This window comes from Acanthochromis polyacanthus, chromosome 2, assembly GCF_021347895.1.
Source record: "Acanthochromis polyacanthus isolate Apoly-LR-REF ecotype Palm Island chromosome 2, KAUST_Apoly_ChrSc, whole genome shotgun sequence".
NCBI classification, from domain to species: domain Eukaryota; kingdom Metazoa; phylum Chordata; class Actinopteri; family Pomacentridae; genus Acanthochromis; species Acanthochromis polyacanthus.
The window spans coordinates 41,883,237-41,910,261 of NC_067114.1; the positions used below are offsets into that span (position 1 = coordinate 41,883,237).

The 27,025-nt window shown below is 39.7% G+C and overlaps 1 protein-coding gene across 2 annotated transcripts in view; it reads left to right on the plus strand.

The window, feature by feature from the left end:
* Nucleotides 1-27,025, plus strand: part of mpped2a (metallophosphoesterase domain containing 2a) — a 103,557-nt gene that overhangs the window by 40,505 nt on the left and 36,027 nt on the right. For both annotated transcript variants that reach the window (XM_022207443.2, XM_051940889.1), the window contains one exon: nt 3,592-3,817. In XM_022207443.2, the coding sequence (XP_022063135.1) occupies nt 3,592-3,817 (226 nt within the window). The remainder of the gene's footprint in view (nt 1-3,591; nt 3,818-27,025) is intronic.

The window sequence follows — 27,025 nt, forward strand, 5'->3', positions numbered from 1 at the left end:
TAGAAAATCGTATGAAATCCAGGGAACTTTAAATATAACTACATAAATGCAATTCTATATGTATTCCAAAGCAAGAAAAGTAATTGTGGCTACATAGTGGGACACAGCCATCCCACATTATGATTCAATGATAGCCAAGGCTGGATGCATGATGTTTTCAGCTTCATGCCTCTGAAAGTGTTGACTGCTGACTTTAATCATTCCAAACATTATTGCTTTTAATTTGTACATCTGCATTCAGCTTTAACAAAAAACACTTGACTTGTTGCAGCCGAACAGCACAGCACTGGGCTGACAACACGGGATGATGATAATAATAATCATTATCATTTAATTTGTATAGCATAATTTACACAGCAGGTAAACTTTGAAGTGCTTTACATCAACAATAGACACTAAAATAAATGAATATCGTCAAAGTATGGGGGAAAAATGTGATGAAACGAGTACAAAAGTCAATAATAAAAATAGCAGATTGGTCTGATACAAATAAATTATGTGAAACTGCATTAACACAAGCCTAAAAAGATACACTTTAAAGTTTCATTTGAAGCTACCTCCTGAATAAGATGCTCTGAATGGTTATTTCAGGGACAAGTGCCTCTGCAACATCTAGGTATGTCTTTAGTTCTTACTCTGGGGCACATTTAAGAGACGAGAGTTACAGGATGTTAGGGATGCTAGCGGTACACATCCATCCAGTCCATTGAGAGATTTAAAAACTGCAAGCAAAATATAAAAGTGGATTCTAAGCACAAATAGAGAGTGTTGATTTTAGTACATTAAGTTTGATAAGAAATGTGTTGCTGCATCTTGAATCATCTGAAGTTTGTTCAAAGATTTCTTTGGAAAGCCAGAAAACAGAGCGTGTCAGTAGTCAAAAATATTACAGCTAAACAGTCAGACGGCGTGTTAAGAAATATGTTTTAGTGATCAGGATGACTGTATTAGCAAATATTATTAGCATTCAGTCTATGTGAACTCATTTTGTTCAACTTCTATCCAAACCTTTCTTATCAACTTAGAAGAAACACCTTATGAAACAACAGAAAATTAATCTGCAGCTACTTTGATAACTGGTTTGATTCTGACTATATTCAGCTTTGCATTGTTTGATTGTAAACAGAAGATCTTTGGATTGTTTGTAGGAGAAAAGCTAAAGTGCATTTTATCCGTAGCACTTAAGAAGCTGTCATAGTCGTTTTTCATAGTTTTCAGACAGTTTGAAGAAATTAGCCAGAAGATGAATTAATAATGAAAATGATAAGTGGTTGCAGCTCTAATAAATGATACTGCCTGGGTTTGGAGTTCTGCAGCTGGGGGCAGAGTGCTGCAGCATCTATTCTTCCCCTGGATATGGTTCAGTTAACTCTGCACATAAATTATCCCACGGATTAGTCCATACAGAACCTACAGAGCAGGCAGAAAAAGACAGACAGGGAGGAAGGAAGACTGGAACAAAACCAACAGGAAGCCTAAAAAAAGTGGATCCAGGAGAGGGGAAAGAGAAATATAGAGAATGAATGGGAGGCTGATGAAGGCCAGACCCTTTTGCTGAGTGCTCAGTCGGCTGGAATAAAGTAGTAAGTCAGTTTCTTGATGGTAAAGGGGAACCGGGACAAATCACCTCGACAGAGGAGAGCGAAAAGGGCACAGCCGAAGTTGAAAGATGAGGGGATGAGAATTGTAATAGATGTTCCTCTCTATTTAGTTCAGGTTCATGCTTTTTCCAGCTGCCTGGCATCTGCAGAGATGGACGGTGGTCCGCTGGGGTCAAGCTGAGCCGTCAGCTGTGGTTCTAACCTCTATGACTGTCTGAATTGAGGGTATTTTTCCCCTCCAATTATCTGACTTTCTTCCCAGCCCTGATCCGTGCTCGGGGTTAGGTATACAGCCAGCTACTGAGGGAGTCTACGCTTCACGTACAAAGTGTTTGGACAAACTGCAGTTTCTGTAAAAACAGACTGACCTGGTGAAAGTACGTTCAGTCTCTTTATGATTTTATACTACAATGGTTTTACCTTGAAGCACAGCACAACTGTGAAATATGAATACAGTGTCTGAAGGTTTTCATTTGAACAGAATTACAATGTTTTTTTTTGTGAACTCAGCAGCCTTGGAAACAAGATTTACGCTCAACAATGTCCTTTGTGTTGCGCTGACAACATCCAGTCATACGTGTGCAAATACATACTCGGGAAACACTCATTTCAAACAAAGAACTTGTATTTGTGTCTTAGTTAAAATGTGTGTTTGCCACAATTGTTCTATAAGAATGATTTTTTTCAGAAATGTTGAACCACTGCCAAGTAAAGAGTTGTTCTAAATCTATATTGCTTCATTTTCTGATCAGAAGCACAGACTTCCTCAGAATGAGAGAGCTGGATTCTTGCGTTTTTCTACATTTCTTATCTCTTTGAAATTTCAAGTCATATTGCAATGACAATGGAAACACATGTATTTTGGTGCCAGTGCTGGCTTGTGCAACTCCAGTGTAAGAACTTGAGTTTATTGGAGAATTTTAGTGCTGTCTGAAAGAATTCAGTATCTGACTATCTCAAATTACCAAATTTTGGAGAAGTTTATGAGGAATGTTCCAGTCAATTTTGTTTCCCTTTGCCTCCAATCTAAGTCATTCAATATTTAGTATTTGTCAATCCCAAGTCCCAATCCTGTATAACTTAACACAAAAAAAGTACATTAAAATACTTAAAAATTGTATTCCTGCAACCAAGCTCTTCTTTAAGGTATCATAAGTGGTCGTGAATGTTTTTGTAAAGCTCTGATGAGGCACTGTCTGAAATGTAGGGTGGAAATGACAAAAATAGATCCTGTAGTCTTTGCATGCAAGTCAGAAAATGTATCTTAGATTGATTGGTCTGATTGTTAGATATTGTGGAATCCACAGAAACTGGTAACTTGGACTCCAGGCACCTTTGTTTTGGCAAACGGTAAACAATGTGGGGGTTCAGCAAACACTGGGCACCATGACAAAGACTTCTGTGACACTTAATGCTCTCCAACCAGAACTGAACAGTCAGCTTTGTGGTTCAAATCATGTCTTCATTGACTAAAACGGTATTTGCATTGGCTGTTGATTTTTGAGTAAGAAAGTTATTTAATATTTACACTCCTAGAGTCCTGCCACCAGTTGTGCTTTCCTTTTGCCACACCTGTGTAACAGCGGATGTAAACAAAGGACCAGGGTTAGATCTATGCTGCTACTCATCCATAAAAAATGCCTTTATGCTCATCTTTGGGATCAGATTCCCTATAAATGTCCAATATCTATACATTAGTAGTTGTGGTAGTCCAGACTCATTATAATTAGCCACTCTGTTCTTCGCTCAGTTCTGTAGCTTGTGCACAAAAATGTCATTGTCAAATTCATATTAGTGGAGCGATTGTTCCTGTTCCTGATACACCGTGAAGAAACGGCAAATGTTTTGTTGTAGGTAATGTCAGAGGCATTAGAAAATGTCAGAGAAAGACATTCTTGTTTGATGCACCCCAGGTGAAAGTCATGCAGACTGGTATGTGGTAAATATGTGGACTTGATCTCACCACCTCCTCCCTGCTCGTCTCTTGTAGGTGGCCTCCCGTACGAGTTTAAGGTGGTGATCGCCGGGAACCACGAGCTGACCTTCGATAAGGACTTTATGGCCGAGCTGGTTAAGCAGGATTACTACCGATTCCCCTCAGTCTCCAAACTCAAACCTGAGGACTTTGACAATGTCCAGTCGCTGCTCACAAACTGTGTGTACCTGCAGGATTCGGACGTCACCATAAAAGGATTTCGGATATACGGGACGCCATGGTAAGAGCTGCATCTCCTTTTTTTTTTTCTGTCCTCACCCTCCAAAGCTTATCACTCGGTGTCTTCTGTAAGCGCTGAGTCACAATTTTGTCTTGTCCTGATGTGGCCCCCCGAGGTGAAGGTGTGGCTTCTCCTCTGTCGGAGTCTGGCTGTTTTCCAGCTGCCCTCCCTGCACTACTCTGCTGTTCGCTCTCGGTGAGGGGCCTCTCTTACATGCAGGGTGCTATTCCCAGCTCGCACATTCCTTTATGAGCTCAGGACCTTCGCCTGCTCCCTGGGTTTATGTTACACCTGTGTTTTGACACAGGGTTAAGTGATACGCGTGGTACCAGGACTCTCGGTCAATAGCCTCTCAGGTGCAGAAGAAAACACTGGGAGAGATGAATGCTTGGTAGAGAGGTGGTATACGCCGCATGCATTCAACGTACAGAAGCAGCTAGGAGTGTTTCATAAGAGAAAAGGTGGAAGAAAACTCTCCTGGGATTACTGATATATCGGTGGGCATGTATGTTCTCATGCAGTTTTATTTAGAAGCTTTAAAATTCCATAAACTGTTAGAAATGGTAACCTTTATTCATGAATTAGCATCATTTACAAAAAAAAGTGGGAGTAAAAAAACACCTTGAAGTAACAAACAATAAGTGTGTGGCTGTATTTAAAATAAGAGACCCTTCTATAAATATTCATACCTAATTTGTGTATGTTTTCCGCACCATTCCAAGTGGCCTATTTATTTTTTAAAAGGATTCCATGATACTTCTACCACTTAGCTAATTTAATTTCCAGCTCTCCCCCCTCGAAGGGAAATTTATCTTGCAGGAAGCGAACACACACAGACTTCAACACAACATACACAAAGCATAAAGAAAGAAAACATAAAATAATGCATATGGGAAAATATACAAAAAAAACACCACACTTTATTGTACACAACATACCATTGCGTCCAGTCATCAATGCACAAAACATCATCACTATCAGCAGTTTTCAGGAATGCTACAGAAAATGGAAAACGATTTTAAATGAATCATTAGCTGTTTTGATAATTAATTAATCCGTTTCAGTAATAATTTAAGAGAAAAAAGTAGAAATTGTCATGTTTTAGCTTCTCCAAATTGAATATTTTATGCTTTCTTTCGTACTCCATTTAGGGACATCTTGTAGGACTTTGAGAGACGTTAATTGACTTTTTCACCATTTTCCTGCATTTTATCGTTCCAACAAATATTAGCAATTGGTTACTCGATGATCAAATCAACAGATTCATCAACAGAAGAAATAACTGTTAATTGCATCCCTATAAAATATGTCAAAAATAATGAGATATCTTGTCATTACTTGCTTATTCTGACAAAAATTGGGAATTTAGCTTACAACCCCAAACAAAAAAAAGCAAAGTTACCAAAATTATAACATACATCCCCATAAATACTGTAACTAGTTAGAGTTGATTTGTCATTTTAGCATCACACGAGCAAAGTTCTATATCCCACAATTATCCAAATCTCAGTTGAAGAAGTGGTAGTTTGCCTGTACAGTCGTGCTTCTCTGAGGGTCTTTTATTCTCAGCTATGTGTTACCCGCTTTTGCCTCTTGCTTTTGGAGCGTTAAAATGAGAGAAACCTCTGCAGCTGAGCCTGAACTCGCTGTATTTGAACGGTCTGACCTCGGCCTCGCTGCAGCTGAGAGCCTCATTGTGCGACGGTTGAGGCCGAAGCTTCTCCTGTCCTGCTGTGACTCTCCCCGCACGGCGGACCGAAAATAACTATTTAGGTCGCACCTTCATCCTTTTGGCGGCTATAATTAGCAGGTTTGCAGCTCTGGCTTCAGAGGTGGTGGAGGAGAGTGGCAGGGGCAGATCCCAGCATTCCTCAGACATCACAGCAGCAGCAGCAGGATGAGGGGATTACTGCTGATTTCCCTCCATCCTTCCTCTTCTCCATCCTTCTGTTTGAAAGAGGAAGGATGCTACCCCCGCTCTCCCTGGTGGGTGTTTAGCGTGAGGGCTGGTAAGTGTCTGTTGTGACAGCTGGGGGTCTCGTGAGAGGCAGAGTGGACAGCTTGGCCGTTCATCTCCCCCCTCCACCACCAGCCCTCCTCGGCTTCCTCACCTCCTTCACACCCATATGCCACAGTGGCCCGAGGTCTGGCCTGCTTGTCCAGTGTGAGGTCTCATTTAGCCCCGCAGTGACCCCTCACTTCATCAACAGCTCGCCAGCTCGCCGCCTGGGTGGCCGAGATCCTCCGAGCCCTCAGCGGTCTGCTTCTGCAGGCCTGGACGTGACAGCATCACTCAGGAAATGTAGCGTGTAACAACCACCTGATAAATGCTGCTGGAGCTGCAGCCGTCTGCTCCGCTGCTGCTTCAAAAACAAGTTAAGATTTTACTTTAAGCTGGGTCACCTAATTACATATCTGCCATCTGTGGTGGAAAATGTATTCAAATTTGATCTGCCGCTCAAAATGTAGAAGACCTTCGCTATAGATACAAGCAAAAACAACGTACTTTCGCTACCGTTCAGAAGTTTGGAGTCACCCAGGCAATTTCATGTTTTCCATGAAAACTCACACTTTTATCCATGTGCTAACATAATTACACAAATGTTTTCTAATCATCAATGAGCCTTTCAACAGCATTAGCTAACACAATGTAGCATTAGAACACAGGAGTGATGGTTGCTGGAAATGTTCCTCTGTACCCCTATGGAGATATTCCATTAAAAATCAGCTGTTTCCAGCTAGAATAGTCATTTACCACATTAACAATGTCGAGACTGGATTTCTGATTAATTCTTTCAAAAATAAGGACATTTCTAAGTGACCCCAAACTTTTAAATTGTAGTATAAGTGGTTCAAAAGTATTAATTCTGAAGAAATACACAGAACACTAAATATCAGTGCTGCAGTCGCTGATTGTCTACCCTTTTCTGATGCACATCCACAAACTTTAAGACAGTGCTTTGACAATGTGGGAGTGTTGTCCTTCTACAGTTTAGACTACTTACTCCACTCCTGTCCTGTTTTGCTGATCATCATACATTTTTAGGATGTTTTTGGAAATGTTGAGTCGCTCTATAAAGTCTCATGAACAAGAAATGCTGCACCTTAGCAAGTTTTAGTGTTTTTAGGCTGTTAGCTTTTCATAAAGAATTACGCCTTTTGATTATGACTCCGCACAGGAAAATACTAATTTAAGCATCATTTGATTTCAACCACAAATAGAACAAATTTTTGCAGACCTTGGCACATTGCAATACTTAGTTTTTTTTAGCAATATATATATTACAATTTGAAGTGAGTTTTCACCAGATGAATTGAAGAAACTAATTTGGAAATTTCAGTTCTATAATGCTTGTGGTGATTTTGCAGGGGAGTGACTCCGCAACAAATTTTAAAAACATACAATTCATGAAAGGCTTCTGATTTGGTGTAACACTGGTAAAAGCATCTAATACATATATATTTTTGACTTCGGATGGTGTTCAGATTCACACTGTCTTTGTGTGGTGGTAAAACACTAGTGTATGTTTTTGGAGCCGAATATTTCCATACTACTGATGTTGCGTTTCCTTCTGGAACCGCGTCTCCCTTCTCAGTTTTTCTGTCCCGTTACTAGCTTGGTTTGCTGTGCACATGTGCAGTCTGCATGTCAGTAAACTTAGTGCTTTGTAAATGAAGTTTCTAAAAAAGAAATGACTGTGTTCAGGAATCCTTCAATCAGAGTAAATTGTATAATCAGGCAGTCTTTACTTGTTGATCAGTCTTGAAAAATGTGAACTGTGTGAGATCTCTTGATGTATCAAACACCAAAAAAGTTATGGTATGACGTGTTTAAGTTAATGTGCTTCTCTTAGTGTGCCTCATTGATGTAGAAACGATATATTGTGCAGGGAAACATTTTAGACTGTGTTCTGTTTTAGCCCTGCCCACCTATATTTATCAAACATCAATGACTGGAACTAAATATTATCAAAATCCAATTTCTTTGTTTCTTTTCATTCGAACAAGAAGTCAGCTTTGCTTGTTTCTGATGTAAAAGCTTGTTTGCGTAACAGAAACATTCTGGATTTCTGCTTTTCGAATCCATCAGTCACTCTGCATGTGAGATGAAAAACCTGATGGAAACACGTTTTCCTGATGCAGCATCAAGTATTTAGATTACCACCAACACAGTGGAAAACACAATCTTATTATTATCTTTACAGACGCTCTGTTGTGTTTTATAGAAGCCAGTAAAATCAGTGTTTGTGTTTTGACGTTCGTCACATTTCAATCACAACAGCAAACGGGAAGTTTTTTCTTTGAAATTATGGGGAAGCAACGGGTTTTTTTTAACAAGATGGAAGGAAACACTCTGCCCTGATTGACTGATGAGCAACATTGCACCTTTTGTCCATCCCTGCTTCCACCATTGTCGTTATTCTTTATCAATCCATCATTTAAATGTCTGTTTTTAAAGGTCTTATGGATAAAGCTGACATTCTGCTGCAGCACTTCTCCAGCATAATCCATTTTCTAATTATCTGAAGCAGGTTGTCAGTTCAGCGTGTGGCCATTTACAGTGGAAAGATTTGGACTGAACAGTTAATGCAGCTTGTTTTGTCATGTCGGTAATATCCTGCACTTTCCCATGACAGAAGTTTCAAGTTCTTTATCTGCTAAAACTTAGAAAGTAAAGTCTTCTCTGAAGTCGACTCTTCAGGGATGGAGGTGGATTTGAACAAGGCCGAGCTTTACTCACTGACATAGCTTTTTGGTTACTTAAATATGTGTTTGCATTGAAATTGTGCCAATAAGTTGTTTCAGTTAATTAATCTCACCAGAGTTTTTTGAAAACCGGCTATCCTATAAAAAAAAAAGAGAAAACTTCACAGTCGAAGGGAAAGTTTCCCCAGATGCTGGAAACGTGAGCTCTCCTTGAGCTGTGGGTTTATTTCTAGAAAAACATATATATTCAGATGAGATTTATTTAAAAACAGGAGTTAAGGATCGCGAGGTGAATTATAACTCCTTAAATTACTTATTCATTTTGTTATTGTCGGTAGTGAATCATAAATTGCAGTTTTCCTTACCTTTCTGACACCATTTAGGTGAAGTTAGAAATTACGTGGCCTTCGTGAAGCATCATTAGCAAAAAATGTAGGTACTCTTTCCATTTAGCCCCCGAACCAAAACATTTGCTTTAATCTGCTGCTGATTGCTTTTAGAAGAAGAGCGTTGATCTGAAAGGCTGCAAGGAAATGTCATTTCATTTTTGTCATTCTCTTCTTTGAACTATATCCACTTGCAACTGAATTAAGAATTGGAAAAAACATTAAGAGTCTCAGAAACAACAAACTGAAATGTCTGAAACATGAACATCTTCAATAAATGTTGAATCTTCTATTAGAAAACAGCCTTGATCTTTTAATAGCAGAATAAATAGGCAATATAAATGAATAGCAAACAGGTTGTCGGAAGCATTTGAAGGGTAGCAGTTAAAATTATCATCGTTGTCAATTAAGATTCTGATCATTTTTTGGGATTAATTGGCTTTGAAATTTCTTGCAGTTTCTCCAAGGTGATGTCTTGTTGTGTATTGTTTTGTTCAGTCAAACTTTTAAGCGGCAAATTGATAGTTTCAGAAGGTCAAACCAGCAAGTGTTTGCTTGAAAATGTACTAAGATTATGAATTGTTCAGACATGTTTTGACTAATTGGTTAATTGTTTCAGCTCTGCAATTTGGAATCTCTGAAGGATAAAAGATGTCATACAAATATCCAGATATTCATTTAATTTTATTCTAAAACCCCATTTTTCTCACTGTCCGTCCATATAAATATCCATATTAATTATTAATGCCCATCTGGGGGCTGCTGCTGGATATTAGCTTCAGCTGTATATACACAATCTGACACTGCTTTTGCATTTGTCACTGTTAAACTCTGAAACAAATCTAGACTTTTTCAGACATGGGATACATTACATTGCTGCCTCCTTCATCATCTTTTCGTATAAAATAACTCATTTTTGGATCTTGCTGCTGTTTGGTGCTGCAGATTTTTAATAAATTCAATAAAAAGACTTCTACAATCAGCTTGAAGCAAGGCAAGGCCGCTTTATTTGTAATGGTAAAAGACTTAAACGATTTGACATGAGATCGCATGGATCAAATAATTATCTGAAATCGATTTAAGCAGTTTTGCAGTCATCACAGGGTGGGGTAAGCAATGCAGGGAAAAGTTTTTAGCTTTAACGTTGAAGAGTCGAGGTTCATCTAACATCAGCTGGGAAGCAACAGACTAAACTTTAGCTCCAAGTAATGTTCTGTCAAAACTTGGATCTTGGATTTATTTTGGTGAGTTTCATGAATTTTACCTGTTAAAGCCCATCTTTATATCATAGTGAAGTTGTATTTTTATGTTCATTTCAGTTGGTAATAGATAAGAAATTGTCGAGTAAAGTAAATGAGAAAGGTCTTTATCTTTTTGCTGTATTTGATGTGATGATTTTGGACCAATATTGAATCAGAATCTGTATTTGCTGTCATTTTATTTTACAATGTTTAATGAAATTGCACAATATTGTTGCAAAAATGTGAACAATTGCTTCACACAACTTGGAATACGTTGTTTTAAATACGCATCTGTTAACGTGATGGCATGTAGGTCGCCTTTGTGTTGTGCTGAAAGTGATGCATGAATGTTGATAGGTCTAAACCATTGCGACTTTTATGGAAAAGTGAGCGAAGTACTCATTTTGACATGAATGCGACACATTCCAATTGCATCACAATAACAGAAAAGGGTAAATAAATGAAAAATGACTCAAATACATCGAAGGCATGCTGTTTTTCTTAGATTTTTTGACCATTTTAATACCCTATCGCTTACCATTTTACATAAAAGTAAGCTCTGACTTGGTTCACTCCTGTTTGGAAATCCAGAGGTGATGGAGTAAAAGCAGCCTACCGTGAAAGACAAAACTCGCGCTGTTTAATGACAGATGCTCAACAGACCAAATACCTAAACCTCCCCTCCTCATCCTCGCCCACTCCCACACTCTAACTCTGCAGAAAGACGAGCAGACTCCTGCACATTGTCAATCAAAAGCTCTTTAAGAGGAGGTGAAGGTCTCCTGGAGTCAAACTTTTGGAATTTATTCACATTTTAACTCTCTCTGCTCCAGGCAAGAAGATTTGAACCAAAGTAGAACTCTTTAGTCCCTGAACTTTCCACCCACATAATGTTTTTATTAGTCTTCTTTTTAATCTTGTCTTTAATTTATTGCTGCAACGCAGAACATTTTTTTTGTAAGTGGTAAAAAGTCAAGTGCTGTTCCAGTTGATCAGTGGTAGATCAGTAGTTTTAATTAATCACTTTAAACACTTAAGATCTGTGCCGAGATGTTCAACGATTACACCCCAAAGAGTGATCAACATAAAAGCTTTGATTCAGTCATTTATCAACCAGAGATCTGAAATTATTTCTGGTCAGCTTCTGAAACATGAAGCGACTTCCCCTTCCTTTCTCTGTTTGGTGTCGCAGCGTGTGGCAGCAGATGAGACAAATTAAATTAATTTGGCATAACTTGGGCTTGGGAAAGTTGAGACGAGAAGCAGCAATATGTTTTGTCATTATCAGACGTCCAGTAGATTACAAGATTCAGCAATTATTTGATAAAATCGACCGTTAGATTAAACCGGGTTGGGAATGTTTTGCAGCCTCACTTTTAGATGCACTAATCAGTGACTTACATAAACAGAATTACTAAGGCCTGGTCACACACAGATGGTCACATTGTTCCTTTTTTTAAAAAAAAAACAAACAAAACATGCAGTTCTACGAAGCTTGTGAGACAGTGAGCACTTAGTAGGTAAAGTAAGGGTCGGTCAGAGGAAAAGTTGCTGTAGAGTTTTGCTGCTAATGGGACGATGTGTTGACACGGTTTATACAAAAAGTATTTGTCTCGTCTCATAACTATCCGCAAACCATTACTCTTCTGTAGCACAGTTATACTCCCACAGAGAACACTTAAATAGAAGTGAATCATGCAACGCTGCTACAGTACAGTACAATTTGGGACTACGGCTGCACCCTTAAAGTCGATGCTTCGAAGTATCGGTCTGAGATCTCTAATTTAACTCAGATACTTTGAGTTTAGCCGCATGCCATCACGGCTATGATTGGGAAAAACTGACAAGAAGCTAAAACCTGATTTAGAATGATATTAAGTTGTCATTAAGTTGTTTTCCGCTGTGAAAACCGTCCTTGTGGAACCACTTTCATGGAGAGTTTTTGGCGAATAAAAACTTGGTTTAATTTGGAGAAGACAACAAGCATAATTCCTTTCGATGTTCTTGTCGAATTGAAAATTATTCTCTCTATCATTGCCAACAACAACATAAAATTTGCCCCATATTCTACCATAACAAACTGGTCTTGCTCTGTTTCCTACATTAACTACTATTTTGTTTTGTTGCACTTTGATTTAATGGTGTGGTTCAAGCTGTTGGATCCTAAACCACCCTGGAAACAGAAAAACTGAAGGGGTAAATTATTGGGAGTCGTGCAGTGGAAAGCCACACATTGATACTGACCGAGCCTTTCCCTTTAATGGATCATTTTTGTGGATAATCTGCATGTGACATACTTAAGTTTACGTTACCAGTACGTAGCTACAACCACTGCTGGGTCCATACCACAGGAATTATTTTAGCTGCTGTAGTCAGGCATAAAGTATCCAAATTTTAGTGTATCAGCCATCTGAATGTTGTCCTTTGTGTTTGTTGATGTACATTAACGTCTGGCTCATGTAGCGATACGACAGTGTCCCTTTCTGTCTCACCTTTAACACTGCAGTGTTGGTCTAGACAATGGCAATGCTGGATTTGATTCATTTACATCTTGTTAAAAGTAAAATAACTAATTACTAGAGCTTAATTTCAACACTAATACACGTGTGCTGTCTGGCTCATTAGTCCAAGTAATCAATACACTCTCCCAGCATTATATGTCTGCCAAAACAAGAAAAATAAAGGAGAAACACATTTTTAAATCATGACAAAATTCTGTTTCAGGCCTGATATAAACTCTGCTCTCTGGACACTATCAATGAGGCATACTCTTGGCAAGTGGTGTGAATTTGCATCACATTTATTCAACTTAAAAGCAACTAGTGCAGATTGTAAAATGCATTTAGCACTGCAATTCCTGACAGAAAACACGCTGCTTGCAAGATTGAGCACTGAATCCCGCTAGTGTTCTTGAAATCATTTCTTTTTCCCAGCTTCTCCAGTGTAACGATCTGCTTGCTTTGGTTTTCTTTCTCTTGGCAAAGCTTATTTAAACAGTTTGGAGAAGCTTTAGGAGCCTGTGATGGACATTGGTTTTATTTTGGAGACTAAAATGTGACCCAGTTCATGCTACATGTTCTTCTTCACATACTCAGCTCAGTATAGAAGGAATGGCGGCAGGCCGGTTGCAGGTAGGTGAGGAATCCTGCTGGTCCTGCAGACTCTGATAAGCTCTGCTGAGTGCTTTAGAACAGAGAGAGAAACCCCCTCATTCCTCTTTCGCTCTGAGATTAACCTGTTTTGTGATTCTGGACTGGACCACAGCTTAGCTCCCTGGTCAAAGGTTAGACTGTTGCTGGTCCCTCTGCTCCTCTCCTGGATCCTCCCTCCTAACGGTCTCTTCCCTTTCCTCCCTTCCTCGTGTTGCTCTGCCGTCGTCATTCTTTCCTCGTTTCGTGTCGTCTTTCCCATTGACGTAATACCTTTTTCCTCTCTCTCCTCTCCTCTTTCTTCACAGTATTTACTCACTTCTTCCTAGCTGTTTGCCGGCAAACTGGCAATCAACGTTTTCTTGGTTTGTTCGGTAGAAAATCGGTTTTCTTGCTCGTAAATGTGTGTGTGCATATTTGTGTGTGGTTTTCGTCCCAGAGGCGGCAGATTAAATCCGACTGCCCTCATTTGACTCTCTGAAGCTCACCTCGGGGGAAACCCGGAGGGCCAAATGCAGATTTGTCATTTGCAGATTTTAGTTTTATTCATGTATTCATTTTTCACTGTAAAGGTCAGCCGTGTGTGTGTGTGTCTGTGTGCGCGTGTGTGTGTGTGTGTGTGTGTGTGTGTGTGTGTGTGTGTGTGTGTGTGTGTGTGTGTGTGTGTGTGTGTGTGTGTGTGTGTGTGTGTGTGAAAGACTACAACAAGGTGGTGCGTTTGAATATCGCCATGCTTATCCTCGGTTGTTTTCATTATGAGGAGCACAGATCCGAGCACTTTGTTTTCCTCTGGACTCCTTTAGCCTCCACATCTACGTATTCGTCTCTGTCTGCGCTACAGGGACGCCTCTATACGCATACGTTTGTGTACTTTAGGTCCAGGCTTTAGTACCTAATCGTAAAATTAAAAGATAGTTGCATATGCAATCATTTTGGTCGTGGTCTGGAGTAGCCTAGCTGCGCTAGACAACCCACGGCAACAAATTTAATTCTCTGCCAGGATAGGTCTAGTTACCCTCGGTAAGCCTCGAGGTTGGATGCTCCTAAAACTGGCCGACGAATCACCATGAAGTGTAGAGTCAGAAGGCGGGCGTAAGTAAGTGAAGACAGAGGCGCGACGATTCTGACAGAAACAACCGGAAACAACTAGCCTAGCCGCGCTAGACAACCCACGGCAACGAATTTAATTCTCTGCCAGGGTCGACAACAAAAACGACAAAAGTTGTTGAGCTCCATTAGCACCGACTCTGAATAATCTTTCTGTTAACATGTCTGTAATATACTTGAGCTTCACCCATTGACTGTATAAATGAGGCTTCACCGAACTCGCGCATCCTCCGATTTCCGGTGCTCTCGGAACTACGTCAGCCTATTCGTTGCGCTGATTGGTTGTATACCTACCCAACTGCTGCAGAGTGATTTGATAGACAACCTTTTAGCCCGCCTCCCTCCCTGTTGAGAGTTCCTAGACCCTTGTGTCTTCAGACCTGGGTCTAGCGCGGCTAGGCTAGGTCTGGAGTTTAACTCGTGGTGAAATTAGCATCACGTGGACGCAGAAAGCATGACTTGGCCTTCATAGCTCTCAAATGCTTTCTGTGTCTGAATGGGAGAGAAATCCCTGCAGCCAGGTTAAACATTTGGTGAACAGCATGAACTCAAACTGTTAGAGCAGCAGATTAATGTCCCTGGTTTCAGAATGAGATCTTCAGTAATTACACGTGGGCGTAACATTCAGGTGTCCACGTAACTCGGTCATGTAAAACCCGCTGCGTTTCTCCACCTGTCTGACAGGAAGGAGCCTTTTGTTGAATGAACATCCTTATGAAAATAAGGACGACCTCTGACCGTTTATAACACACATGCAGGTGTCGTCTTCTTGGTAAAACACGCTTTGAAAAGACTGACCCAGGGCGAGTGTGTTCGGTATTCTTTTAATTAACTGTTTATTAAAATCTGTGCTTTTGATGCATAAACACTCTGATCTCTCATCTGACAATAACGAATCTTGTCCTCATTATAAACAAAACCGCACAACAAATTAGCAAAACTGACCTGAAACAACAAAGACACGACACATCGCAACAGTGGGAAGGAAAATTTATGTAAAGATCACAGTTTTATGTTTAGGATGTGATTCATTTTTGTTCTTGAGCTCGAAGTCACCTTCACCTCTGCAGAAGAGACATAGAAAGCGGTATCTATATAAACTTGAAGCAGCGTGTACAAGATATTTAATTAACACAAGTTCAGTTTATTATCATTCAAACTTTAACAATATGAGTGAAGGAAATGAGTTGTCCAGGTCTGGCAGCATTCAGAATAAATAACATTTTGCAGTAAATATCTGGCTATAATGGTTAAGTATGGTCATTGTTTCATTTAGGCTTTTATATTTGAGTTTTACCAGAAAAATTGTACAGTTTTCAAAACAAAATGGATACAAACTCTGACCCTGCAACAGATTTTGGTCACATTATATTTATTTGAACTTGACAGCTAAACCCGGGTATGTTTGTGGCTTTCAGATAATTAAAACAGTCGACTTAGAAAATCATTTTAAATCAGTTTCTTTACTCTTCTGTGCTTCTTTTCAAAGCTTCATTCGGTCGGCTCAGTAACACCAGTGAGAGTGAACGGAGGCATTTTTAACCTCACATTGTTTTCGTTTGTCCACGTCGCCGAGGTCTGGCATTTGTGTCGGCTGCTTTTAGCTTAATCACCCCTAAGTCACCTCTTCGCCGGCGCCAGCCTCTGTCAGTTTGTGTTGGCCGTCTGCCCGCCACACACACTCGCGCCGTGACACACACTATTTTCTCTGTCGGAGCGCGAGCACATGGCAGCTTTACCTCCGATGAGGCAATGGGCCCTGACAAATGTCCGTCACCGAAAAGTCAAGGGCTTCGCGGCCGCTCTGCCCTCTTTCTGTTTTCACTCTGCTGAGAGTTCATTAAGCGAAACTTTCTCAACCTCTAAAGGGTCACGTTACGGTCAAAACCACGGAGTAAATGAAAAGGGGGATTTTTATCTTCTTTTTTTTTTGCTAATTGCACTTCAGACATTCAAGTGTCACATGAGAATTGTCAAATTAGAAAATTAAGAGACCACAGCAGGGATCTTTCTTTATCATTAAACTGTCTGTTTTTGTTTTTATTTTGAATTTACGACAATTTCTTTCTGTGCGATTCCATATCCATGTTTAGCTATACATATTCGACCCTTGTCCATTAGGCACTGCATTCTTCATGCATTTTTATGTAATTTTGTTTTCTGAGTCTAACTTATAACACATCTTGTCCATTCTGCATGACTGCCAGTTGGTAAATGAGTATTGCTGCATTTATTTTTGTCCAGAAAACATGAAATGCGACTGAGCTAAATCATGAATGGAGCAAGTTGTTAATTTACCCACAAAAAATGGATGTGCAACTAATCTGATACCCAATTATTTATAATTTCTTGAGCTAAAATGCCACACTTTCCCTCATCTGAGTTTCTCTAAAAAGAGCATTTGCTGTTTTTTTTTGGTCACATACCCAAAATATTTTGGGTTTTAAAGTTGTGGGTGGTTAAAACAAGTAATGTGAACACATTAAGCAGGAGTTTGGTAACGTGTAATGTGCATTTTCTCTGTGTTCTGACATTTTCCAAACTAAGCAATACATCATCTTCAGCCCAAAGCCCAAATCTTAACTAGAAACATCGAGAGAAATAAATGAACAGTTGAAATGCTAACAGTTATTAGTGTTGTAAATACAACTTGTCTTTAAATGTTTACAGTTCAACCCTGCTGATACAAACACACCTGATTAGAACTTTCTCTTTTAGATTTGAGTCCAATCCAAAGAAGCTGACAATTATTTTCTTGTCTGTATTGGAAGGTGATTCATTCTCAGTGAATAAAGAAAAACAACACAAAGAACACATAATTCCTACGACAATTAGTTTATATGAGGCAAGCAGTTATTCTGTTTCTGAAATATACTGCCATAAAGTATGAGTTAATTTGCTGTTTCACCCTCTCTGTGCCTGGGAAAACTCTTTAATAATGCAAACAAATCAAACTTAAAAACTTCCTTGAAAATGAAATGTTTCAGTTGACAGCGCTGACACATTAATTACAGTAATATTTCAGAATTAATGAGATAGTGATTTATTGATGGTAAAATGTGACACCTTTGCTTAATGGAGCGCAAAATAGAAATCGTCAAGCATCTGTTAAGACGGTGATGGACGTTCCTGCTGCATGTGTGTGTTGCTGTTGGTGCATCTGGGCCTGTTGTGTGCACCTATGGGTGCTGCTGCAGCTGCGAGTGGTCGTGAGCTTACAGATGCAGGGAGCTTCAGACTGTGTGGAGCCTCCTGCAGCGGGTGGTGAAGCCGGAGGAGAGCAGGACTGGTGTTTTTTTCAGGTCGTGTTGGTGAATATGTGTGTGTTTAGAGGGTTAATTGATGGATTTGTCATTGCTTCCTCACTCACAGTCCAGAATGATTCACCCTGGACACACACCATGTTTCTCACAGAACCACGATGCCACAAAAACATCGAAAGTCAAACATGCAGCGTACTGTACATCCTCACAGAGGTGTGTTAATGCAGATGGACTAAATGTTTGGCATCTCCCTGACTCCTCCTGGTGCACCAGAGCAAGGTGAGCCCCCAATATGTCAGCAGCAGAGTGATGAGTCTTCGCCATCGTTTAATAAAGCTCTGCTCCGTGGCCCCGTGTGCATCAGTCACCGGTCGGGCAGGCAGAGGTCTGCCACGCGACGGCCGGCAGCTCCATCAAACACTGGAAAAAGGCTGACGCAGCCAGAAACCTGCTCTGGATCCGGGCCACGACGCAGAAATTCTCTGAAAAAGAAGAGTGAAAATAACCCAGTGCAAGTCATTTACTCTGGCTTTCAGTGTTGACATGCTGCTGTTGTTGGGCTTTTGTTGTCGGAGGAACATCACGTTTTTGCCTTTGAATGCAGTCCAAATCAGTCCAAGTGTCAAGTGATTTACTCGAGCACGGCATGACTTTAAACTGCTTTGTGGAAATGTTGAATCACTTCCCCCAGTTGGGAGAGTATTTGCAAATTTTCAACATAACACATCCAGTCATTTAATTCTAGTATCATGTCAAAAATATTTTTATAGGATAATCGAAAAATAAATCTCAAAACAGGGAAAAATGAGCTTCACACTTTCTCTTTGCTTTGATCTGTTCCATTTCATATCAAGATACTGTGGGAATCGTGGTGACATTTTATTGACATGTGTGGTGAATCCAGTAAATGACAGATTAGTCATTTAGCTCTGTATTGATTCAGAAACATCTCTCTTGTCATCAGGATTTGGATTGTATTGATTGTTTTTTTTGTTTTTTTTCTGGATTGAAGAGCTGCAGGATGTCTTTTGTTGTAGCGTTTGTCTTTTTTCACGACAGAGTCAGTTGATTGTGTTAGAATAGAGCTGGACGATGTTGCTGCAGGATAAAATGTTCCATTCCAGTTGATATCAATAATTATTAATCATCTTTAGTGACCTATTTTTAACAAAGACCAAAACAAAAAAAATGTTTCAAATGAATTAAACCACTTGAAGCTACTTTGAATTTTACTAATTTAGCTTATTTATCAAGATACACTGGTTCTAATTTTAATGCCATTGCAACTATAAAACACACACAAATATAGAAATTTACACACATGAATAAAGAGACATAAGGATTGTGGAACAAGCTTACCTTGATACACAATTCATGCATCCAAACTTTCTGCTTTTGTTCTGTACTTTCAAAGCAGTTTGCATCTGAAACTAGCAAACATTCTAATTAGCAATTTTCCTATTGCTATTGTTTGTCTGTCTTGAATACATTTTGCAAGCGTTTGATCTCTCATGCATATGTTAGAAATTCAACAAAGTGAAAAAAAGATAATGTTATTACTGGCTTTTCCTGAACCTCCATGCTAAAATCAGGATCGGGGCTGATCACATCAATTTTTAGATGATCGTTATTGGAACAACCTATGACTGATTTTGTATCTGTTGTCACGAAGAGATGTGAAAATTGACACTTAAGTGGGTATTAGATGTTCTACTGAAATTAAGGATCACTGTTTTGCTTTTTTTAAGCCGAGTTATACGTTTGTTTCTTGGCCTGAGTTATGCAAGTCTCTTCCATGGTGCTCCTTTGCTAGCTAAACTCCCATAATGCTCTCAACACGAAATTGACCTCGCCCTGCAGTCGCTATAGTGTTAAACTGTACGAAGCTCAACCTGGTGACATGACCAACTAATAGAGTAACTTACAGTACTTTAAGTATGTATTATGCAGGAATATTGCTAAACATTAAAAGACATGGATGGTATCAAAAATAATAGGAAAACAAACTTCTTCGGGACATCCTTCACAAATTATTAATTTCCAAGATAGAGATGTGATAAATGTCGCCAAAATGGCTACCGATTTTTCTACTGAGACTTAGGGTCACTGTTCTGCTTTATACCAGCCTAATTATTCTGCCAAGGAATGCCGTGGAGTTATGTGACAATCGGAGTTGATTTGTTTGTCTGTGTGTTTACAACATTGCTCGAAAACAGACTAGTGGTTTTGGATGAAATTTTCAGGGAAGGTCAGAAATGACACAAGGACCACCTGATTAAGATTTTGGCAGTGATGCAGCTTATAGTCTGGATCCACGGATTTGTTCAAGATTTCTGTATCATTGTGAGATAGTGGCGCAGCATCACTGTAACCATGACAACAAGTGAGTGCTACATCAACTGCCTGCTGGCGATCACATGATTGCAATCCTACTACAAATCAACTGCTGCAGATAACAAATTTTTTAAAGGTTTCATCCATCGGAAGTCATACAACGAATTCAGCAGCCTTGGCCGAGTATTGCGCTCTGAGTGCTTTATTTGTTAGATATTTGTTAGCTTTCCTCAGGCCTGTAAGCCTCATTGAAGTCTCGGTCAAGGTGCTCCTTTACTAGCTAAAATCCCATGATGCTCTCTACAGAAAAATGACCACTTGATTTAGTTTCTATAGTATTAAGTAGTAAGAAGCTCCACCTGGTAGTCCAACCAAGTACTACAGCTGCTACTTGAAGTATGTATTATGGAGGAAAATGCCATCGGGTATCAGCGGTTCCTAAATGTTAAGTTACTCAGATCAGATCAGAAGCAAAAAATTCCTTGGCTGGGACATCACCCTGTCGAGAAGTAAATACAGTGTACAGCAAAGTTTTCCAAAATGTTGACCAACCTCCTGCTATGCTCTTCTCACAGCACTGTCCAAGGACGATGAGTCATTTTAATCCATTTATGTCGGCAGGATGGACGGTCACCTGTGAGGTTTATAATGTAAGCCACAGACAGAGCACTCTCTGAATAAAGGCAATAACGTGAAATAATGGAGAGGGACAGCTGTGTTTCAGCCGGCAGTATGTTTGTGCTCTGGAGTTGTGCAGCAGACAGTTAACGCTGCTCCGAGGTCAGGCTGGTGTTGTTGACAGGCTGTGCTTATAGTACTCACAGAGCCTCCAGCTGGAAGGTAATTGTTCCTGTCGGTTTGCATGTGTGTGCTGGTGTTTTGGAGTAAAAGCTTGTTCTGGGGTGTTGTCCTGTCTTTGATGGAGATGCTAAAGATCTGTCTCCTTTAAAACTTACAGGAAAAAATGGACATAAAATGTACATGATAAACATCTATAGTCTGAAAAAATCTGCAAATAACCAGAAGTTTTCACCTGATGTTCTACCCAGTTAATTGTTACTCTCTGCCTGCATGTTTTGACATAAATCTGCAGAACTGGCAGCTATATGAGTCACCTGGTTCTTACCACCTAATGTGGTTTCCATCTTTTATCTTTTCTTTACAAGTGTGAGAAATGTCATCCGTCTGTGGCTGTGAGACGCTCAGCAGGAGGATAAAAGGAGCTTCGTCTCATCTGAAGCTAATTTTGGTTGCGATGTGAGCAGACTTTGACGTGTTAATGCAATTAATATTCATTTTGATAGTTTCCAAGTCTAGATCCCTTCTGAGTTTAGTTAAGCTTTTGTCTTTTCCTTGATCTTCCACAGAAATAAGTTATTGTTCCAAAATCCTGACAATTCTAATATGGTAAATATGGCTGGGTTGGTTAGTTTCAGTTATAATCCTCTGTCTGTATGTTTTTTGGTCATTCTGTTGAAAAATCAAAGTACTGAAAGCCAGAATTAAATGTCTGTTCTGTTTGTGTTCTGTTTCCTTTTTTTTTTAATTGCAAACTTTCTGATGTAGCTCAGACATCCAGGCAATTTTGTGATGATTTTTCAGAATTAACTTGTAAAACAATTGCCCACAGGTGTTATCAAAACTGAGGGGAAGATGGTGACTCTACATGCTATACATATTTTGCTACTTACATTTCTCTGCTTTTCTTCTGTCTGCTCTGTCTAAACACTGCCTGCAGTTCAACCTAATTCAGCTGGAAACTGTCCCAAATTTTTGTCACATAAATGCCCTTCATAACTGAGTCAGTCGTGGCTTCACGGTTGAATCAAGATGCGGAGAATTTTTTGCTTTTTATACAATCTGGGTACAACAAACAGCCTGACTTTGGCAGCTGTATAACATGAGACGTGAAATAAAATTGATGAAATATTTGCATTTGCTGAAATACATTTTCGAGCTTAGATTTGGTTAAGGCTTGTGAGTTCTGACTGTTCTCTCTGTTTTTACAGTTTCTGGCTCTGATAAATGGTGTATTTTGGGCATTTTTAAAGACGCCTAATTTTAAAGCCTCCAGCAGGTTTTGGGATTCAGAGCGTTAAACAGAAATATTGAAAGGTTGTTGTCTGTATTTGATTTGGCAAAGAATTTGTGTTCTGTTCACAATGTGGAATATTTGAGAACTTTGACTTTGTTTATATGAAAAAAATTCTATTTTTGTGCTTTACTTGGTTATAGATTTTTATTCAAGTTATTTGAATTTCCTTCATTTCACTGCTGTACAAAGCATATTATAAATATATATGACCGTTTACGTTTTAATAGTATACTCCTGTATTTTATTGTTTTGTGCTGCTACAGAATCACTATTTGGGGTGTCAAGTCAACAAAAGTGTTGCGTGTGATGCAATACATTGTAATTGTGTGTTCAGTTTTCATTGTGTGTTTGTGAGTCACAGAGGAACGGCAACCCGGTTTGTTAGGAGTGAACATGTAAACTCAATCGCCTCCAGGAAATAAACAGAAAACAACTACAACACAGACACCAGGGTTTCTGGGCAGGAGGGGGAGGATGTTGACATCTGACAGCCAGCAGCTCCTCGTGGTGGGAAAAGCTGAGAGGCAGAAAATAAAACGCTGGAGATGAAGTTGCAGTGATTACACTGTTGACATGCCTCCTCTGCAGCCTCCAGCGTCTGACCTCCAGGGTCGACATGCCGCTACGACCCTGACCAGTAAACAAGAGACCTCTGAGTCGGTGTGACGTCTGTTTTACAGCTCGGGTTCGCTTGTACTCCACTAAATACATCAAAGGGCTGTCGCACTGTGGTTGAATCAGTTTTTTCTCATTATTTCTTTTATTTTTGGAGCAGGGTAAATTAGTTTCTTTAGCACCATTGTTCCCCAGAATTCTACCCACAGCAAAGGCCCTTCATCTCATCTTCAGCCATTTTTGGTTGCAGTGTGAACAGACTTTGATTTGCTAATGCTACGAGTTTTCATTTTGTCTGTTTCCAAGTCTCAATCCTGGCCGAGCTTAGCTGAGCTTTTGGATTTTAGCTGATCATCCACAGAAAAAAACAGTTACTGTGCAAAATTCTGGCTAGTATGGCAAATGGAGCTGAGCTTAGTTAGCTTCATGTTTCACTGCAATATCAACTCCTACACCTCTAAGGAAAGGGCACTGCCATGGCTACGAGTAGAGAGAACTGAGAAATGTCTTTTGTGCAGAATTACACAGTTAAAATGCCATAATTCATAACAATAGAAAAAGTGAAAGTTGAATTTCTGTGATTATTTATTTCACAAAAATGGGAAACCCCTGGAATAAACATTTTCCCACAGCTGTTAATAAAACTTTGGAAATGAACAATAATTCTGAATATTATAGATATTTTACTCCTTGCATTTTAAATCATTTTTTCCATGCTCCTCTCCTATCTGCTCTGTGTAAACACAACCTGCAGTTCAGCTGAAAACTCCATGAATTTTCATAATGATACTGTTGGTCACAGCTGAGTCAGTCACAGCATCACGGTGTGCAGAATTTTTAATGTTTTACAGAATCTGGTTAAAATGGTTTTGATGGTATCCCACAATTTCAAGCTTAGATTTGGTTGACTTTTCGCATTTCTCAATATTCTGGCAAAAATGGCAAATGGAGCTGAGTATCGTTGGCTTCATAATATTAAACATGATCCCTTTTTAAATAAACTGATAATTTCCATTCATTTATTTTCCACTGCAGGATAATGTCTATTGAAACAGCACAACCATGACTAGTAGGAGAGAGAACTGAATGACACAGTTATACTATAAATCTGAAAAAAGGGGAAAAATTTAAGTAGAATTTCCGTGGTTATTTATTTTACAAAATTTTAATAAACATGTAGTCAACACATCAAACCCACAGGTGTTACCAACACTGGAACAAAAATGAGGCTCTACATTCATTTTTTTAAATTAGATACTATTTTAATTGGTTTTCATGTACCTATGTTCTCTGTGTAAACACAACCTGCAGTTCAGCCGAAAAGTCTCAGAATTTTCATAATGTTACTGTTGGTCACAGCTGAGTAAGTCACAGCATCACGGTAACACCGAGGTGTGCAGAGTTTTTAGTTTCTTACAGAATGTGGTCAGAGCAAACAGCTTATTTTTGACATGTTTTTACAATGAGACCAGCAGAATGAAGTGATTTTGATGGTATACCACAACTTCAAGCTCACATTTGGTTGTCAGAAAGATCCAATTCTGGCATTTTTCACTTATTTTGACTCTGATAAATGGTGCATTTTTGACTATTTTTGTCTAAAGCCAGCATGCCTTTTGAACCAGCTTGTACTTGTTGGGTGTTTTTTGTGGACCTGTGCCATTTTTCCTCACTGTGGGCTCATTTTTCACTGCAGCATTAAGTCCTTCACCTATATGGAAACGGCGCAACTGCAGTGTCTGGCTTCTGACCAGTAAACACGATCTGGGAGTCTGTCTGACTTTTGTTTACAGCTCTGGTTCAGTTGTACTTGACCACGTATGTTGAAGAACTCTCACCCAGTGGATGAAACCTTTTTTCTCTCATTATTTCTTTTTATTTGAGCATGATAAATGAGTTTCTTTAGCGCCGTTGTTCTCCCGAGCTCGACACCAGCATCTTTAAAGAGTCCTTCTTTTCACTCCATGTCAAGAGAACACACCGAGGTCCGGTTCCACTTTCCTCTCAGAGAACACACATGCAAAGGTCAACAGCGTTCCTTTGTTCCGCTGAACCGATTGGATCATTCAAACGAGAGGTACACAGAGAAGTTCGCTTTTCCTCCAACAGTATTTTTTTTATTTTTTCTTTCCCGGTGACATGTTTGGCCCTCGGCTGATGGCCTTCAGAGCGGCGTCCCTGCTCTTTCATTGTGCTGAAAAGGGCTCTGAAGTGCGAGTTTCCTATAGATGTTCTGTCATTGTTTGAAAGCCTTTCCTCTTCCTCCCCTCCCTCTCTCCTTCCTCCCTTTTCTCTTCTGTCTATTCTCTCTCTCCCATGTCATTGAGGGGATAAATGCGTGGAGGTGGGCGGTTTTTTTGTTTTGTTTTTTCTCCTGAAAAGACAAAACTTGCAAGAAAAAGAACGGTGGAGGGAGCTGGAGGAAGAAGGGAGGACGGAGAGGCATGGCCTGGTGGGGGAGGATGACAGGTTAAGGGGGAGGGGAGGGAGGCTGGTGCCTTTCAGCTAGTTTCACAGTGGCTGGGTACCTGCTCGTATCAGTGCTTGCGTGGTGACCTCTGACCTCCAGTCTGGCGGGATTCAGTGGCAGCGTCAGCTTTAATTAGAAAGCCACACGACTCGACGCTCTGCAGAGCCTCTGATCCTCGACTGCTGACGCTCGGATTCAGACCGGACCGGGCAGAAGGGACGACAGATGCATGTAATGACTGACAAACACTCACAGAGGGTGAGATCATCCAGATCCCAAAGACCGGACCCCCAGAGGAGGGCCGGGCATCGGTTAGATTCTATCAACACTGATTCAAACTCTGCTAGAAATACAATTATTCTCAACAATAAAACTCACTTTTTTTTACTACGTTGTGAAGTATTTATTAGAGGAAAAACTTCTATCTTTTATCTTTTGGCATTTTTAGCCTTTATAGCCAACAGTAGAAGCAGACACGACACAGGAGACGAAACAAGGATGAAGTCGAACTGGGGAGAATATAAATCATAGTCTAATGCTAGCAGCCAGCTCCATATAACATGCTAACATTAGAGCTGTTTAATGTGAGCGATATCCGACAAGTTCAACCCTCTGAATCCCCCAAAATCTGCCTGTGGGTTAAAAAGGCATGTAAACTTTTAAAAAATCACCAAAATTGCACCATTTTTTTAAAGCCAGAACAGGTGAAAACATGAAGAATTGCTAAAACCTAACCAAATCTGAGCTTTAAATTGTGATATTTCATCAGAATCCCTTCATTCTACGCATGTGATTTAAAAATATCACCAGAAATGTACTGTTTCGCTAAGCAGATTCCGTTTTAAACTAAAAGTATGTGCTTTTTGGCACAACTGTGAAGCATTTATTGACTCAGCTGTGACCAACAGTCTTGTAACAAAAATTCAGGGATTTTTCAGCTGAACTGCAGCCTGTGTTTACACAGAGAAATAATAAGAGAAACTAGTGAAATTTCTCTAATATGCCAAGCCACCATGCTTTTCTAGTATTTGTACCACCCTGTAAGCACTTGGAAAAATGTTGGACATGCTATTTTTAATTTTTGTTTTTTCAAATTTTCCTGAAATCATCAAAGACATTTTTAGGATTTATGCCATTGTAACTACTGCACCAAAAATATTTCTTAGTTCTCTCTACTTATAGCCATGGTTGTGCTTTTTTCATAGAGGTGCAGGACCTTACACTGCAGTTAAAAATATGGAACCCTGGAATTTTTTTTTGTGTATGTTCAGAAGGATTGACCTCATTTAGCTTCCACTTGCTTTTAGCATCGTGTTCCTCTACAGGGAAAGGTGTGAGTCACTTTTTGTTTCGTGTTGTTGCTGGTTTGTGATCTTGGGTGTACGTTTTGTCACCACCGTTGTCTTCACATTTGCTGATGCTTCACTCTCTACTGAATCATGATGGATAGAGTAGAACTGTCTACGTAGTTAAGGCAGTGTTGCATTCATGCATCCTCGCCTACGTCCAGCACCGGGTCAGGTTTGCTTTGGGCTCTTGCCAAAACCTCTTTGTCAGTTATCAGGTCAATGCTGGCACAAACACCAGCGATATACTGTAGGTGCATATAATAAGTCAGAACTCAAAAATGTTGGCTATGCAGTAACTTAAAGTGCCATAAATCTTAATAAAACAAAATCAACACGAGTGCTCACAGGTGTAACCAAATACTGGAATAACATGATGACTTTACATGCTATAGATATTTTAATATTTACATTTTTAAGTTGTTTCCAGGCTTGTGTCCTCTGCTCTGTGTAAATCTGCCTGCAGTTCAGCCGAAAATCCCTGAATTTTTGTGG